The 17,524-nt window shown below is 43.9% G+C and overlaps 1 protein-coding gene across 5 annotated transcripts in view; it reads left to right on the top strand.

Annotated features, from left to right (window-relative positions):
* TSEN15 (tRNA splicing endonuclease subunit 15) overlaps positions 1-17,524 on the top strand; it is a 30,588-nt gene that overhangs the window by 7,567 nt on the left and 5,497 nt on the right. Inside the window, exons 4-7 of one of the 5 annotated variants that reach the window (XM_083446573.1) lie at positions 4,309-5,103; positions 6,409-6,535; positions 7,125-7,232; positions 7,333-7,833. In XM_083446573.1, coding sequence (XP_083302699.1) covers positions 4,309-4,516 — 208 coding nt within the window. In that variant the 3' untranslated portion in view covers positions 4,517-5,103; positions 6,409-6,535; positions 7,125-7,232; positions 7,333-7,833. The remainder of the gene's footprint in view (positions 1-4,308; positions 5,104-6,408; positions 6,536-7,124; positions 7,233-7,332; positions 7,834-17,524) is intronic. The other 4 variants (XM_083446570.1, XM_083446572.1, XM_083446571.1 and 1 more) reach the window with 4 other exon arrangements.

The raw sequence follows: 17,524 nt of genomic DNA on the forward strand, positions 1-17,524 counted from the left end.
TGCCAATGTTTTCAATTGTTTACAGTGTTCTTTGAAATAACTTTAAAAATTCCCCCAATCTTTATTAAATTTATTGTCCTTTTGATCTCTGATTTTCCCGGTCATTTTCGCAAATTCGGCATAGTCCATCATCTTTAGCTGCCATTCTTCTTTTGTAGATAGATTGTCCTCCTTCCATCTTTGGGAAAGTTTCATATCCCCAAATATTTCACATTTTGTCCTATTGATAATTCCAGGGTGTTTTTGTAATTCCTTTTGTTGTTGTTGTTCTGTCATATTTTGTACCAACAATTTGGTTTTTGTTTGTTTGTTTGTTTAGCTTAAATCCTGCTACCCAGCCAAACCCCAAAATTCTATCCAAGACCCTTGGTAAACTTTTTGACGGGTCTTCTACTGTTATCACCAAATCATCCACAAAGGCTTTCAGTTTGTATGCTTTGCAACCAAACGTACCGTATTTTTCGCCCCATAAGGCGCACCGGCCCATAGGACGCCCATAGGTTTTTTTTTGGGGGGGAATAAAGGGGAAAAAAATATCCCCCCCCCCCAGGCACAGGGCTGGGGCGGGGGAAGCCCGAGCTTCCCCCGACCCCAGCCCCCAGAACAGGCAACTTTCCGCAAGCCTTGGGAGACCGGCGTGACTTCCCGCCGGGCTCCCACGCCTTGCGGAAATCTGCCTGAAGCCCAAACCAGGTCGGGGAACAGCAGGAAGGCGTGCTGCGCCTCCCCGCTATCCCCCGAGCTTGTGGGGCTGGCGGCAGGGAGAAGCGCGCTTCTCCCCGCCGCCAGCCTCCAAACCAGGTCGGGGAACCGAAGCCCAGGGCGCGCTGTGCAGCGCACCCCAGGCTTTGAGATGCAGGCTGCTATCTGCAAGCCTAGGGAGCCCGACGGGAACTCCCGCGGGCTCCCAAGGCTTGTGGAGAGCTTCCTGAAGCCTGCATTTGCCCCATAGGACGCACACACATTTCCCCTTCATTTTTGGAGGGGAAAAGGTGCGTCCTATAGGGCGAAAAGTATGGTAATACTTTTTATTTCATCATCTGAGTTTATACATCTTGCCAGTGTTTCTAAGACTAATATAAACAGCAATGGTGACAGGGAACATCCCTGACTTGTCCGTTTTGCAATTTTACATTTTTCTGTTGTCACATTATTCACTATCAACATAGCCTGTTGTTCTGAATAGATTGCATCTATTCCCCTCTGAAATGATTCTCCAAAATTCATCATCTCTATAATTTTTTCATAAACATCCAGGACATATTATCAAAGGCCCTCTCTGCATCTGTGAACATTAGTACTGCTTGCTTATCATTCCTGGGCTCCAAGAGGCCTACATATTCCCACTGGTTCCTTCATACATTCAGAAATGAATACTTGAATAGGGCTAATGTGGTGGGACAGTTCTCATGTTTGTCCATATAATACGTGTGTTAATTCTGTAGCTTACATGGGTAATATTTTGTATCTGCCTGCTCAGTTTCAATGCTGTGTTCTGCACCTACAATGGTGATCTTCGTGGCAATTCTTCGTGCTTCAGAGACAGGACAAGCCATGATAACAAACCAGCTATCCTGGGTCAGACTTTTGTCATAGGCTACAAAATACAGAAGGAAATTAGAAATCTTTCAGTGGGCACTCAAAACTGGGAGACTGAGGAACATTACAATAAGAATGATGGGGCATTCTGAAAGCATCCACAGGAAGACTTTTTTGTAAGCATTTCCTGGGCTGGAGATCACACCTAGTAATGGGAGATTTTGCTCTAGTGCTTTTCAGCTTGGGCTGAATCCTCAGCCTCTGTGTTCAGAAGTGAACCAAAGCCTCGTAATTGCCACACATGGCCTGCCTGAATGATTAACATTCAAAATGTGTCTAATTTCAAATACTATTTCAGCAGAGAGGAAATAAAAGTTACAGTAACACTGACATCTTGTTTTGGCAATGCTTAAATTAATGAGCTCATTACTCCAGCTCCCCAGTAGCCATCAAGAGGAAGCTTTGAAATACTCATACTAGTAATTTGAGCATTTCAGACTATCTTTGGCTCTTAATGAATACAGTCTTTAACCTTCCTTAAGGGGCTGGGTTTTTTTTGCCAAAAGCCATCATTTTACTTTGCACCCTTATTTGGGGCTTTCTCTTACGTTGGTGCCCAGCCTCAGCAATTAAATCAGAATTTAGGGCTGAAACACACATGTGCTAGGAAGTAAGTCCTATTGAAATCAGTGGGACTTCCCAGTTGACACGTCCTGTAAGTGATTGATTATTGTAGTAATATTTTAGTATTTTTTTTTAGTAAATTGCAGCAATTTTGTTTCATTTGGGATTGTGCTAGTCACTGTATAGTGACTTAAGCTGACCTTAAGAATTTCAGGAGTAAAGGGGTTGAAAAGGGTCAGTGTGAGTTCTATGGAAAGAGTCACTGTTTCCATCTGCGCCTCACCCACTGGAATTTCTATATTTTGTCCCGCAGTGCTTTTGAAGTAGAAAATGCTTCTGGCAAATTTGTGTGTTATTCTATCAACCTGAGACATATCTTATCCCCATCCCCGTTCATGACAGATGTGCTATACAATGCCTTCAGTGTAACTGGAGATGAAGAGCTTCAGTAAGAGTTCCTTCCCTGTTTCTATAACAAATAACTTCTGTAGAAGTACGGCTTATCAGGAATTCCGTATGTGGGCCCCAACAGTGCTGCCTTGAGGCAGTGGAAGTGCTGACTTCCTTATTTCCAGAGATTTATTCTCTAAATCATATCCAGCACAGAGTGGACACACATGGTTGTATGTCAGATGAAGTAGCCATTGCGTTTTTGATGCCAACTCCTGGCATTTTTGAGCTGGCCTCAATTAGGAAAATCCAGTTACCAAGGATATGACCTCTAGAACTTACTTGGTATCTTTCAGTTTTTTGCCTTCACTCTGTGCCTTGAGTACTGCTGCTCTGGAATGCAGAAGGAGCTGAGTTTTTAAATTTGGTCTTCATAACACGGTAGAGACAGGTGGCTTTTGGGTCTGGGAATCCTGTCTCCCCCCCCCCCCCCCCGGGGCTGTTGGAGAGGCAGCCTGCAGGGAGTCTGAGCTGTCTCCTGAGCTGAATCTGGGACTTAGTACATGCAAAGCATTTGCTCTACCACTGGGCCGCAGCCCTTCTTCAAAGAAGCATCTACTTTCTCATTTGTATTCCTCTCTGGAATTCAACAAAAACGGCTTTCACAATCCCTAAACGCTTAGAGAAGAGGAGGGGAGGCTGAGAAATCCCCCTGCCCCCCACCTCTGTGTTGACCCTTGCTTGGCATCAGCATACCAACTGCTGCCCTTTGACTTCATAGTGTGAAGCTGCCTCAGCTAGCGGGCGATTTCCATTATGAAGGCTAATTGGCAGTCATCGCAGGAGAGAAGTAACGCTCATCTGCTGCCTGCCACCCTTCTGAAGGGTGCTGCGTTCTGCAAAGTGGCAGGTTCTTCAGCTGCCAGGAGTCCTCATGGGAAGGTGATAATGAGCAGAGGAGAAAAAAGTACAGGGAACCTGCAAACAGCGCAGGGAACCATATTCTACACTGTGCCAGGATGTAATAAGCCGGAGACCCAAGTGTGGTAAACTGCTTTAGAGTAACAGGGGTGGGGTTTGAGTGAATCTGAAGTATTTTAATTATACAGATACATTCATGTTGTGTAATTTACCTAACTTTCTTATATGACGATGATTCTGCAATCATGGCTGCTATCTGTTCAACCTTCTATTCTATTATTATTAAGCTAATCGTATTCCATAACTCTGGAATCTTATCTAAGCCAGTGGCCACCACAATTATACCCAAAGGAAGCTGCGTTGGCCCTTTAGTGCACGGTAGCCCCACCTAATAACTTGAGATTTGTGGCATGTCAGCATTGAAAACCTTTTCCTCTGGAAGGGCTCCAGTGTAGTAATAATAATAATAATAATAATAACAACAAATTTTTATTTATACCCCTCCCTAGCTATTCCCACGGTGACGGGGAAAGCTGCTTTTGTTGCACCGCTCTCAGTCATCCATCTTTTAGAGGCATGGGAGCCCCATCACAAAAAAGAAAAGAAAATAGGTGGCAATCCTATTGATAAATTTGTCAAAAAGGCTGGCAGGCACTGTTGGGTTTCTTTGATAGCAGAAGCATGCAAGATTTACTCCGAGGATATTTGATTTACTCGGAGTTCTTTTTTAGATACTTAAAGAAGAACTATTATTAACTTGATCTGTTTGTAGATTGACTGTGAAATTTAAACAAAGTAAGCAGAATTGCTGGAGTCTTTTTTTCTTTCTTTCAGGTTGAGACAGATCATGAAGAGATCATATACTCTGAAGGATGAACCTGATTCTCCGCTCTCTATCACACTGGCCATAGTTGAATCAGACTCCACAATAGTCTACTATAAACTGACACACGGCTTTGTAACCCCAGACCCTCCTGACGATACTGAATACATGGATGACAAGCAGTGGAGGAAGAAAAGAAAGAGGTTTATGAGACGATAGGAAAATAGACTACTGTGTTAGCTCTGGACTACATCAAATCTCTAAACCAATCTGGAACTGTATATGTGAATTAAAAGGTGCAATTGGGAGCTGAACATCTGCTTTGAAAATCCTTAATTAGGTCTGAGAATTGTAATAAATGGGAACATCAAAGGTGCCATGGACCAATTCAAGAATATGTCCTCTCCTCATCAGAAGGTTCAAGCTAGTAGACTACTTGAAAATACAATTTTTTTTGGTAACAAAACCATTTCCCACCCTTTGTTCCTGATTCAGTCATTGTCCCAAAGGCACCTAAGAGTACTTAGTTTTATAAATCATTGACTTTCTCTAGCAAATTCCTTTGTGCGTGTCCCTATTAAAGTATTCACAGCACCTGCTATATTAAATTACTTGATTGTAGGTCCCTTGCTGAGTGAAGCAATCCTCCGCAAAGTTTGCTATAGTTCATGCTCATAAGAAGGTGGCGCACACTCCCGCCCACCCTTTGGGTCGAAATGTGCCGCAGCTGGAAAAAGATGACTTCACTGCTGACTGTTGCTACTGCCAAAACTTTGGAAGGCACGGTCCAGTCCAGTGAACTGAAGGTGAGTTTAGCACTTGATTATGTAGAGGTTTTTATGCGCTCAAAGCACTTTATGCATTATCTTGATGTTTTTTTTTACAACAACCCTGTAACATAGGTCCATATTGTTAGCCCCATGTTGCATTCAGGGGGACTGAATGAAAGTGGCTTGTTTAAGGTCAGCTGCTAACTTAATGAATAAGGTAAGACAGTTAGAGCAGGAATTTCCTGGCTTTTTCTTTTATCCTGAAGTTTTTAACAAGAAGTCCAGTGAGAAAAGTGGCTAAAAACATGGGGTAATGGCCACTAGCTGACACTGTCCTATAGGCTTAGTGTACAAGTAGCAGGACAAATTCTCAACAAACAAACATCACCATATGTTCTCTGTACGTTTTGGGCAAACATCAGCAAGAATGCTACATAAACAGCCCGGTCTGGAAGTGCCCTATAAATTGCACATCCATGCATGTATGGTACTGCTTCCTGTCAGTTTGTTCAACAGCTGCAAAGTGGTGGGGCTGAGTGGACATTTCCCCAGCTTTTATCTCCTACCAACCCTGCACCCTCCCCCCCTTGCAATAGTTCAAATGGTGACCCTTCAGTTTGGACTCCCCCCCCCCCAGCACCTCTTGGTTTAGTAGTGACTGAAATAGTTCGTTTATTGTTGGAGGCACTTTATTTTATCTACAAAACATCATCTACACATTGAACAAGTGGCTAACAGTAGGATGTGTTGCCAGTTTTTAAAATAATCTATAGTTGGAGGCAGTAATGTTTCTGAATATCAGTTGCTGTCTCTCCCCCCCCCCCTTCTGTAAGCCTGAGAGGCAAATAAGGGGCAAAATCTGACAGAGACTCTGTTGCTGTTGGTGCTGGGGGAACTGGCCTCAGTAGCTCTTTACGTAAGAGCGTGGCTGCTGGATCAGGCCAAGGGCCCATCAAGTCCAATATCTTGTTCTCACAGTGGCCAACCAGGTGCTTATGGGAAGCCCCCAAGCTCCTGAGCACAGCAGGTGGAGGTAGAATATAGCCCCCAGGGTTGGTATTTGCCCACGGCTTTCAAGAAAGAGTTAAGATGCATAATAATAGGATGTGTCCTTAGGGTCAGGGACCTCCAGTTACCTCAGCCTATCCTAAGTTTTTATCCTAGGACCCCTCCAGACATCCTTTTATTGTGCATTCACAATAATTTGTGCCTGTGATGGTATTGGGACAGCTGCATGCAGCCCTGCTTTCAATACTATTTGTGCCTCAAAAGGTTTGGGCAGATGCACTGCTTCATTTCCAATTGGTAAGTGTCCTGTACCTTCCTGCTTTTATACCACAGATCTTCCAGGATGTGGTTATTTCACGTCACTTTTGCTGCACTACAGTGGAAGTGTGCCCCTCCAGGTAGCAGTCATGCTGGGGAAGCATCACAGAACATCTGACAAAGCAGACGGGGGTATGGATGGGTCAGTATGAATCTACCACTAATGCACTGTTGTGCCAATGACACATTGCGGATGTACCCACAGAAAACCCCACCAGTCTGGAAGGGTCCATAGTTTGTGTGCTTTTTCTTTGATCAAGCTATTATATTTAATGATTCTGTCAACTGTATGATTTAAATTCCTGGTTTACTCACCTGGCTCTAGGACGCGTTCTTGCCCCTGACATATTCTAATAGCAGGCATGTCAGTCCCTATCTAACAAGTAGAGTCGTCTTCCCCCAGCTGGTACCCTCCAGATGTTTTGGGCTATACTTCCCATCAGCTCCAGCCTACATGTCCAGTGATCAAGGATGATGGGAGTTGTAGGCCAAAAAATCCAGAGCACCCTGGATTGGGGAAGGAGTCAGTTGCTTCCCTGTCTTCTGAGAAATCTGATGGTGTCAGATCTTTCTTTTTGATCACTAGAGTTTCTTCTTGTTCTTTTGTAAGTTTGGGTTGAAACAACTCATGCAAATTGTATGTGTTTTTAAATCCGTTAACATTTCTCATGTGGCCAAGGACCACACAGGCATGTTTTCAAGCACAAAGACTGCTTATGTTATGATTTCAGATTTGGAACTAAGGAACTGGAATACACCATTTCTCGGCTGTGTGAATTCAAGCTTAGTGCGGTCTACTAGGCTACAACAAGAAGCCTTTCAGGAGTTGGCAAGTTACAGTAAGTATTTGCAGAAGTCTCTTTGTTAAGCTCATTGGGTTGTTTAAAAATCTGGATAATTTAGTTATTTTAAAGTAATTTTTTGATCTCATGCATACAGAGAAAAACAGAAAACACCTGGAGCTAAATGTAGACATCTGTATTACCACAATGCACCTTGGAACTTCCTATGCCATATGAAGCAACATGCACACAATATTCACTACAAGTGGAGACTTTGGACATCCAAAACACTACAAAGGCAGAGAGAAAACAGTGATCGTGGCAAATATGGATTCTTTTCAGGCTTTGATTTGTGTGCTTTTGTTGCAACTACCTAGAAAGCTTCAAGATCTCTTAATATCTAATAGTTATGCTTGAATGTGTTTTATATCACTCGTCTTCAAGCAATGGTTCAGGACTTAAAGATCAGGAATGTACCCATGTCTAAAGTGAATCACTTTGACTTTGCTGTCACATTTTCTTCTCTGTCTCCTTTTGGTTTAGTGTTTTATTTCCCCCTTAAGAAAATGAAGAAAAGAGGAGGAAGTAAGAAAGTAGAAAGATGGGCATGCTTACTGAAAGAAAAGAACAAAGAGAAATTGGGGTCCCATGTTGCAAGGTGGGCCTTGGGTCTGAAATTAATTTAGACCGCTGCTTTAAAGTAGTGGTGGGTTGCCTTCAGTTCTTTTTTTGCACTTTTTAACAGCACCTCCATAGTTGACCAACATATTCAAGCATGCGCGCACTCTCAGGATGTCATAGCAGTTAAAAAGTGTGTTGAGTGATCAACAGGAAGGGCTGGTGCTCAGTGGCAGAAGCACTTGCTTTGCCCATGAAAGGTCCCAGATTCCATCCCGGACGTCTCCTAGGAAGCCCTGGAAAGGCATCTGCCAGATAGTGTTGACAACACTCCCTTCGATGGACCAATGGCCTGACTTGATAGACATTTTCTATTGCTGTAAGCATGCACTGTTGCTTAAAATTTAGATCTAATCTTGATGAATCAGACTGAGGTCCACCTAGTCCAAAATACTGGGGACTAGGTACTTCCTCCCCTCCCCCACCCCCACCCCCCCAAAATATGCCCAGAGACTCGCTGGTAGATGTGAGTCTACATTTAATGCATCATTTGGTAATTGAGAGTTGCAGCAATAAAATATGTCATTTCAGCTAATGGGGTAGGGATTGTGGTACATGAAAATTAAAAATTAAAAAGAAGCAGGTAGGAGAAGCTTAAATTTTCCCAGGGAAATAGCATCTTCTGCATGTAGCACTGATCTCCATTATGCACAAATACAGATTTTCAAGACAGTTTAAACTGGTTAGTTCAGGGTTCCTGCTTCTTAAACAACTGCAGAACAACTACTCCAAATCTCACTTGTCTAAAAATGGCTTCATGCTTTAACACTTGAAGCAACCATATTAGAGATCAAATTTTGTTTTATCTTGGTACACCTAAGACATTAGTTTTGCCTAATATATTGACTTTGTGGCAAATTAAGTAACTGAAGTTGCAATATTTTGATCTCCCATCATCCTGTCTGCTGTAGTGTTTTCCCTCGATCCCTGCTTCTCTTCACAATGGGACATTGTGAAGGAAAGAGGCTCATGGAGAGGTTAGAGCAGGATTGATCTATGTGACGGTCACCTCCAGGCTTGACTACTGTAATTCACTCTACGTGGGGCTGCCCTTGAAGCTGTCCCAGAAACTCCAGCGGGTGCAGAATGCTGCAGCGAGGCTCCTCACGGGGTCTCTGCCATGGGAGCATATTCACCCAGTGCTTTTCAAGCTGCACTGGCTCCCGGTGGAGTACAGGGTCAGATTTAAGGTGCTGCTTTTGACCTTTAAAGCCCTTCACGGCCTAGGACCCTCGTACCTACGGGACCACCTCTCCTGGTCTGCCCCACGGAGAGCCTCAAGGTCCATAAATAGCAACACCCTAGCGGTCCCGGGCTCTAAGGAAGTTACGGTAGATTAGCTTCAACCAGAGCCAGGGCCTTTTCAACACTGGCTCCGGCCTGGTGGAACGCTCTGTCTCCTGAGACCAGGGCCCTGCGGGATCTGATTTCTCCATGCAGGGCCTGTAAGACAGAGTTGTTCCACCTGGCCTTTGGCTTAGAATCAGTTTGATTCCCTCCCCCTCTTTCTTTTTCCTTTCTCCTCCTGTGAAGAGGCTGCATCCTAATGTTTTAATGTTGTATTTTAATCTTTTTTAAAAATTGTATTTTAATCAACTTTTTTTTATTACTAGTTTTTAGCCGCCCTGAGTCCGGTCTTGGCTGGGGAGGGCGGGGTATAAATAATTTATTATTATTATTATTATTATTATTATTATTATTATTAGGATTGTGTGAAACTCCTTCACTGGTCTTTTCAGAATTCTTTTGGCTTCCCTGAACATTTCTCAGGGTCCCTCACCCCAGATTAAGGAGGAACTTCTCAACTGTGCTCCACATTTTGCTTCAGGCAATATTTCTGTAGCATTTCAGCCTATAGCTGAAGTTTATCAAGTGTTTCTCATGAGCCACAGGTTCAAACATCAAATAGCCAAGCGAAAAGGGATCTTAATTGTGCTGGAATGGGGGAGCTTCAGAACCCCCCAATGACAGCTACACTAGAGTAGCCGAATAAGTGTCTATGATTCATGGACAATCCCATTTTCTCTAGATTCTCTTTAGCAGTCCCAAGCCAGGAGGCAAACATACACCTTCAGCAAAATCAAATCACAATTTATTTGTTGCATTTATCCTGTTGTGGGTTAGCTGATTACCTGTGCAATTTTTAATTATCTGTGTGCTGTTTCATTTGGGTCCCTGATTGCCTAATTGCTATGATTACTCAGTCAGTCAGTTTTATTGCACATAGCCAAAGGCTGCCGCAATGTACACAGAATCATTCAACAATTAACAGAAAATATACTAGATTGATAAAAAAAACTTAAAACATTTATATTGTCAAGACATTACCTACTCTAAACAGAGCTATAAAAGTACCTTAATGTACAAGTTTAGACATTAAACAATAAAATTTATAAGCTAACATTATCACATGGCCACTAATATATTAAAAAATAATGTTAATTAAGTTTGGCGATAAAAGATTGAATATAGCTTGATGTAGATAGGGTCAAAAAGAGTTTGGTGATAAAGATTGAATATAGCTTGATGTAGATAGGGTCAAATAAATTCATCTCCTTTACAGTTGGTGGCTACCTTGGCTATATAATTTGCTCTAATTTTCCCAGCGGCAGTTGCAAAGAGTCCTACATGCCAGGTCACATACTTATCTCTGTCTGTGAGGAGATATACTGTATTTTTCGCTCGATAACACGCACCTGACCATAACACGCACATAGTTTTTAGAGGAGGAAAACAAGAAAAAAAAATTCTGAATGAAACAGTGGATGTATCATTTTTGTGCTTCATGCTGTGGCCACAGACATGTGATCTGACAGTGAGTTTGGGGTAGCCCAATGCAAAAATCCTGAGAATCCATGTGGATCTGTACTTTGTAACCACGTTTTTGCCCCATTGCAGCCCCAGGCAACAGTGGGTACGTGATTTTTTTGGTGCAAGATGTAGCCATGGACATGCTATGTGATCTGATGGTGAATTTGGGGTGACCCAATGCAAAGATCCTGAGGATCCATGTGGATCCATGCTTTGTAACCACGTTTTAAGTGGGGAGGGAAGGAAAAACATAGAAGGGACAAGGAGCACGAGAGGGGTGTGCGGAGAAGCAGCTGGCTAAGAATGCAGGAGAGGGGTTTAACGGGAGAGAGGAAAGGAAGGCAAAAGTCCCCCCCCCAAGCCAGCCCCCCCCCTCTTCTCTCTCTTTCTCTCCCCCACCTGCATGTTTTCCGGCTGCCTGGAATGCTTCCCTGGACGCAGCAGCAGCAGCACCGGAGCACGGAGAGGAATTAGACGGAAGGACGTGATCCTTTCCTTTTGCCTCTGCTTGCTGGGAGAGGAGGGGATTTCCTGCTCTTTGTTCCGTTTGAGCAAACAGCAACCGAAACAGAACAGGGTGGGCAATAAGACCCTGAGGCAGAATGCAGGAAAGCAGCAGCTTCCTCTTTTCAGGCTTCCCTGCTCCTTGACGTGCGATATGATTTTTGCCTGATTTTTGCCCCTGCACTCGGGACAGTCGGCTCCAGGGACCACACATTCGCTCAATAACACGCACACACATTTCCCCTTACTTTTTAGGAGAAAAAATATGCGTGTTATAGAGGGGAAAATACGGTAAAATCATGTCAGAGGGGTTCTGACCAGGGGACCTTGTCATTATAGGTGCTAAAAATCTTTCTCTTGCTTCATTATATAAGGGGCAGCGCAAGGTATAATGCATAAGGTCTTCTACTTCAGGACATCATCTAATGCAGACACGTTCATTTGTTGATATGCCTCTGTGTCTCCCATCTCTATAAGCAGAGTTTATTGTATTTAATCGTAACACTGAAAGCTTTCCGAATTTGCACAAAAGTCAATTCATTAAAATAAGATGTGTGTTCCTAGGCCTCTCTAAGTTTAAAATACAATGGGGTGCATGTGGATGTGTACATAGAGTTTAGATCGTTTTTAGTTGCCACTGCCCTTATGGTTCGTTTATATTTTTCTTGGTGGGAATATAAGGGAAGTTCTTTGATCTCAGTCACTGAGAGGTCATATTTGTCCATCAGTTGGGCAGCATGGTGTACCCAGTTTTTAAAGGGTAATCCATTCAAGAGCTCAATCAGGCATTTTTTGGGTAGCCTAGTGTTGTCCATCTGTTGAACTCTAAACGAGTAACAAAAGATTACTTTATCTATTTGGCTCTCTATGCTCAATATGTGAGTTTGCAACCTGACCATAGCAGATTGTACATCTTTGGGTAAACCTAAAAGAACTCTTAAAAAACAATTCTGTGGGGGTTCCAGACCGGAGACCTTTGAGGTACCCTAAACCTCTGCACCATATAAAATCTGGGCCATTGTTTTTGCTTTACACAGAGCTGGGTTAACCAGATTTCCACCTTTACAAGCATCAAATTTCAAAATAGCTTTTGCTGATTTAAAGGCTTGCAATTTAATATTAAAGGTAAAGGGACCCCTGACCATTGGGTCCAGTCGTGACTGACTCTGGGGTTGCGGCGCTCATCTCGCTTTATTGGCCGAGGGAGCCGGTGTACAGCTTCCGGGTCACGTGACCAGCATGACTGGCGAACCAGAGCAGCGCACGGAAACGCTGTTTACCTTCCCGCTAGAGCGGTACCTATTTACAGTGGTACCTCAGGTTACATACGCTTCAGGTTACAAACTCCGCTAACCCAGAAATAGTGCTTCAGGTTAAGAACTTTGCTTCAGGATGAGAACAGAAATCGTGCTCCGGCGGTATGGCAGCAGGAGAAGGCCCCATTAGCTAAAGTGGTGCTTCAGGTTAAGAACAGTTTCAGGTTAAGTACGTACCTCCGGAACGAATTAAGTATTTAACCCAAGGTACCACTGTATCTACTTGCACTTTGACGTGCTTTCAAACTGCTAGGTTGGCAGGAGCTGGGACTGAGCAACGGGAGCTCACCCCGTCATGGGGATTCGAACCGCTGACCTTCTGATCGGCAAGTCCTAGGCTCTGTGGTTTAACCCACAGCACCACCCACGTCCCTTAATTTAATATTGGATAGCTGTATATTCCAGGATGCCGTTTCTGAATAAACCAATCCCAAACATTTAAACGTATTTACTTGGTTTATGATGTGTTCATCCAGGTGCCAAACATGCTTCCCAAATACAATGACCTGCGTCTTATCGTAGTTTATAGATAAAGCATTCCCCAAGCAATATGAACTTAATTTCGCAAGGAGCCGTCTCAGGCCTAACTGGGTTCTAGATACAAGTGCTAGGTCATCAGCATACATTAAGACTAAGAGTTTTTGGTCGAGAATTGTGACAGGGGCAAACTGTAGGCCCTCCAGTTCTTTAACCATGTCATTAATATAAAAATTAAACAAGAAAGACACCAAAATGCATCCCTGTTTGACTCTAGTATTGGTCTTATATCTAGTAGTAAGATGACCAGCCAGATCCACCTTTACTTGTATCGATGTGTCAGTGTGTAATGTTTTGATGAGAAATAATAGACGCAGGTCTATATTTGTCTTTTCCAATTTTTGCCACAATGCGTGTCTTGGGACCGTATCGAAAGCTGACTTTAGGTCGATAAAAGCGACATATAATTTTTGCTTCAAATTATGTATGTATTTACATAGCAGAAAGTTTGTATTTACATAGCAGAAAGTTCATCACAAAGCACTGGTCCAATGTGGATTTCCCTCTTTGGAAACCTGCCTGGACTTCAGATCCATCCTTTCTCATGAACATGTACAACAATTCCTCGTGAAATCATTTCTTTTGGAAATGTTTTTCTTTTGAAAATTAACACGGGTGGCAATTTGGTGCCATCTGCACAGCATGACAACACAATTGTGTAATGGGTTTTCTCATGTCTGGAGGTTTTCACGATGATGGTTTTGGCACCTTTCAGATCAACCTATTAGATGGCACATCAAAGGTTAGTGGGACTTCATCCATATTCCTAATCTGGCCAATTTCAAATCCATTTCTCTTCCTAGCATCAATTACAAATTTATGAAAAGACAGAATCTTAGATTCATATTCTTCTGGCATTTTTTGTGCAATTCTAGTTTTGGTGCGCATAGCAAGGCCTTATTGCTTCATAAATCTGTAGCACCACGATGGTAATCCAGTAAAATTGTGAATGCCTTTCTCTACAGCAATGCGTTTGACTTCATATATTATCATTTTTGTAGAGACTGTGAAGCCATTATTCCGGTGATATGTGATCCATTCTTTCATGGCCACGTCCAACTGTGGCCACTTTGCAGCATTTCCACGAAAAATGTGCTTACTTTTATCTGCTTTTTGCAGCTGATCCTCCTGTTTCCTCCACTTTCTTACCATTTTTTTCAGTTGGAGGTGGCCTAAAATGTCTCTCCGCTGCTCTGTTTCCATTTTCCTTAGCATATTTTACTACCTCTAGTTTAAAAGGAATCTTATATGCTAATCTTCTCTGCTTTATCATCCTTATCAGAATGGGGGAGGTTTTCTGCAAGAAAATACAGTGATGAAGGAATCGTCAGTAATGTACGGTATCTCCAGTGTTTACCACTGAGTGCTGACCTTTAACTGATGGCATCATAGTAAACATAGCCAACATACAGGCTATAAAAAAAAGAATTACGGTATCACCCTAAAAGTTTATTGATATTATAGCATATGCATCATTTTGCTTTCTTGAATTGTCCTAGGCATAGCAGCCAACTCCTAGAGGCCTAGGTGCCTTCACCCCCCCCATTAAATATTTGAGGGAGTCGTGTCCCCCATATGTTGATGGGCATTGTCATTCATATAGTGTGCACGCACTTTGTCTCGAGATCACAGCAATTCTCAACCTGTGGGTCCCCAGATGATGTTGGACTACAACTCCCATCTTCCCTGAGCTCTGGCCTTGATACCTAGGGGCGATGGAAGTTGTAGTTCAACAACATCTGGGGACCCACAGGTTGAGAAAGGCTGAATTGCAGTATATAAGGTCGGGCTTACCTGCCCCCCCCCCAATATTTTATTCAAGTTGGAAGGGGGAGGGAAGGGAGAGGGAGAGGTCACATTTGTGCCAGGTGCCTGTGGCGGGCAGCTGCCTTGCCTCGCTGGAACCGGAGCAAAAAGAGGAGGAGGAGGAGACCCCGGGGCAGGAGCCCTGTAAGCGGCTCTCCCTTTGCTTGAATTACCGGTACAGTCATCTGGGGGGCGGGGCGGAAGGGGCTGCCCTCTGTCCCTCCTTCTGGCTCATTGTAAAGCAAGCCTGTCAGCGGCTTTCCCTTTGCTTGAATTACAGTCAGCTCGTCAGTCCCTTCCCCCACCTCGCGGAAAAGCCAGCAAGAGCCGCAGACACGCTCGGCGCAGCTCTTTAAAGAGAGAGCTGGGCAGAGCCTGGCAGCGGCTCTTGCTGGCTTTCCAATGAGCCGGAATGAGGGACAGAGGGCAGCCCGTCAGTCCCTTCTCCCGCCTGCATTTGCTCCGTAAGACGCACACACATTTCCCCTTGCTTTTTAGGAGGAAAAAGGTGCGTCTTATGGAGCGAAAAATACGGTATATTGTGAAAGAAAGTAGACATTTCTTCCTCTTTGTGCAATGGGAACTACTTTTGAATGAGCATGCATAGGATAGAATTGCATGTGAACATGTGTTCACATGATGAAGGGCATATAACTCCATGCAATTGTGGAATGAACATAGAAATTGTATGTAGCCAACTTAATCACAGGGTCAAGTGACCCTGTTAAACAATAGGAAAGGACAGAAGAAAAGAGAAATGGTTATCTCTTCTTTGAATGGGATGTCCCTAAGACCTGCCTCTTTCCTGCCCAGTCAGCCAGATTCATTAAGGCCACATTTTCATCTAATTCCTCCTCTTTCTCGCAGACCAGGGGATGAATTTTAGAATTTCAGCAGCAGCAGACAAGCAGTTCATGTAGCCTTTTCAATCTAGGGCAGAATAAGGAGATGGTGAGGAACTGGGTTGTTGTTGTAGTAGTAATAATTTTATTTTTTATTATTTATACCCCATCCATCTGGCTGGGTTTCCCCAGCCACTCTGGGCTGCTTACAACATATATAAAAACATAATAAAAACACCTTCGTGCTTTGCAAAGCTTCAGTGAATTGGGGGTGTTGACAAATGAATTTGCTGTCATGCATATCTCACGTAGAGTGCAGCAAAAAATATTGCTCCACTGAGGAGGACAGCTTGTCCAAAACATCTTGGGATTGTGCTCTTTGTTGGATTATGCCCACAAGCAAAAAGACAAGCCATTAACCCTGAAAGCATCTAAACTGGTTCGAAGGACCATCTTTTTAAAATAATCTAACCATGCATGGCTTCCTATGTTTCTAAGTCTTGATGGATAGTGATAGAACCAGAATACAGAAAAAACGAGAAATTCTCCTTACACTTTACAAGAGGAAATTATTCTGCTGAGTACCTGTGATGGCTTGTGAACGCAAGAAATGCCTCTGCTCACTCAGAGATACATATATACAGTCTTTATTTTACATATGTACAAGCAGCATGTTACAATCATGCATCCGAATCCTCCGGCTCAGATTCTTGGAGTGCCTTATGTCCGCCCCTCTTCCAGCAGAAAAGACGTGGAATTTTCCTGTGATGTCTCTGCCCCCTCCTCTTTAACACTCTCCTTTCCTGGGCAGACGGAACAGGCATTGTTTCACTGTCTGTGCCAGAACCTCCTGTGCGGTGTTGAGGCTCTGGTCCAACATCTGTGAGCCGTCCCTCCTCCTGACTTTCCCTTCTTTTCTCCACCGCTACTTCCTGCCCCCTCCCTCTGCCTGTCTCTCCTCCTCCCCTTCATTCTCTGTCAATACCATGACAGTGCCATAGTTAACGACACTCTTGTCCACCTTCTTTGACCTTCACTTCATTATCCTCAAGGAGTTATTCTTACCAAAGTTCTCTGAGAGACATAAGTACCGTATTTTTCGCTCTATAAGACACACTTTTTTCCTTCTAAAAAGAAAGGGAAAATGCCTGTGTGTCCTATGGAGCGAATGCACTGGACCGGAGCCATGGCTCCCGTCAGTCAAGCAAAGCGGGAGCCGCTTACAGGGCTTCCGTCCCGCTTTGCGCAGCTCTCCCGTTGCTTTACAGGGAGGAGGGAGGAGGGAGGCGATTCAAAGCCAGCAGGTGCTTTTTAGAAGCAGTGCGTAGCCAGCAACAGCAGCAGCAGCCTCAGCTAGCAAAGGTCTGCGCGCTCCCTAAACGGAGCAGTGAGGCTGCAGAGGGACGGCAGGGCACAGGGGGGTTGGATCGGGAAGGATAAAATGTAAGCAACCAGCAGCAAAAAAAAAAAACCCCAACCTCGAGCACTGAGCCACTGGGAAATTATGCAAATCCCCCAGCGTCTCAGCTGATCCTCTGGGGACAAGAGACTGCCTTTTACTTCTGCAGCTTGTTTTGAGGCAGGATAGATTTGAGCATTGTCTGGGTCCTAGTGCCCCTGCCCCTTTTTGGTGCTCCATTCTGTTGCTGCCAGTGGCTGCTTATCACTCAAACTGAACCTGATACCAGTAGCCACGTGTACAAACAAAGTAGAAGGCTGCAAGGAGGAGCGCTTTTACAGAGCAAAAAAACCCCAACCTCGAGCTCTGAGCCACAAGTGCAGTGAAAACCAGGAGGTAAAATAGGAAGGCTGCCGGGGACTGGAGGGCAGGGGATGAGGGAGAGGGGGAAATGAC

Source organism: Podarcis tiliguerta (assembly GCF_965153285.1).
Source record: "Podarcis tiliguerta genome assembly, chromosome: 6".
In the NCBI taxonomy this organism is placed as follows: Eukaryota; Metazoa; Chordata; class Lepidosauria; order Squamata; family Lacertidae; genus Podarcis; species Podarcis tiliguerta.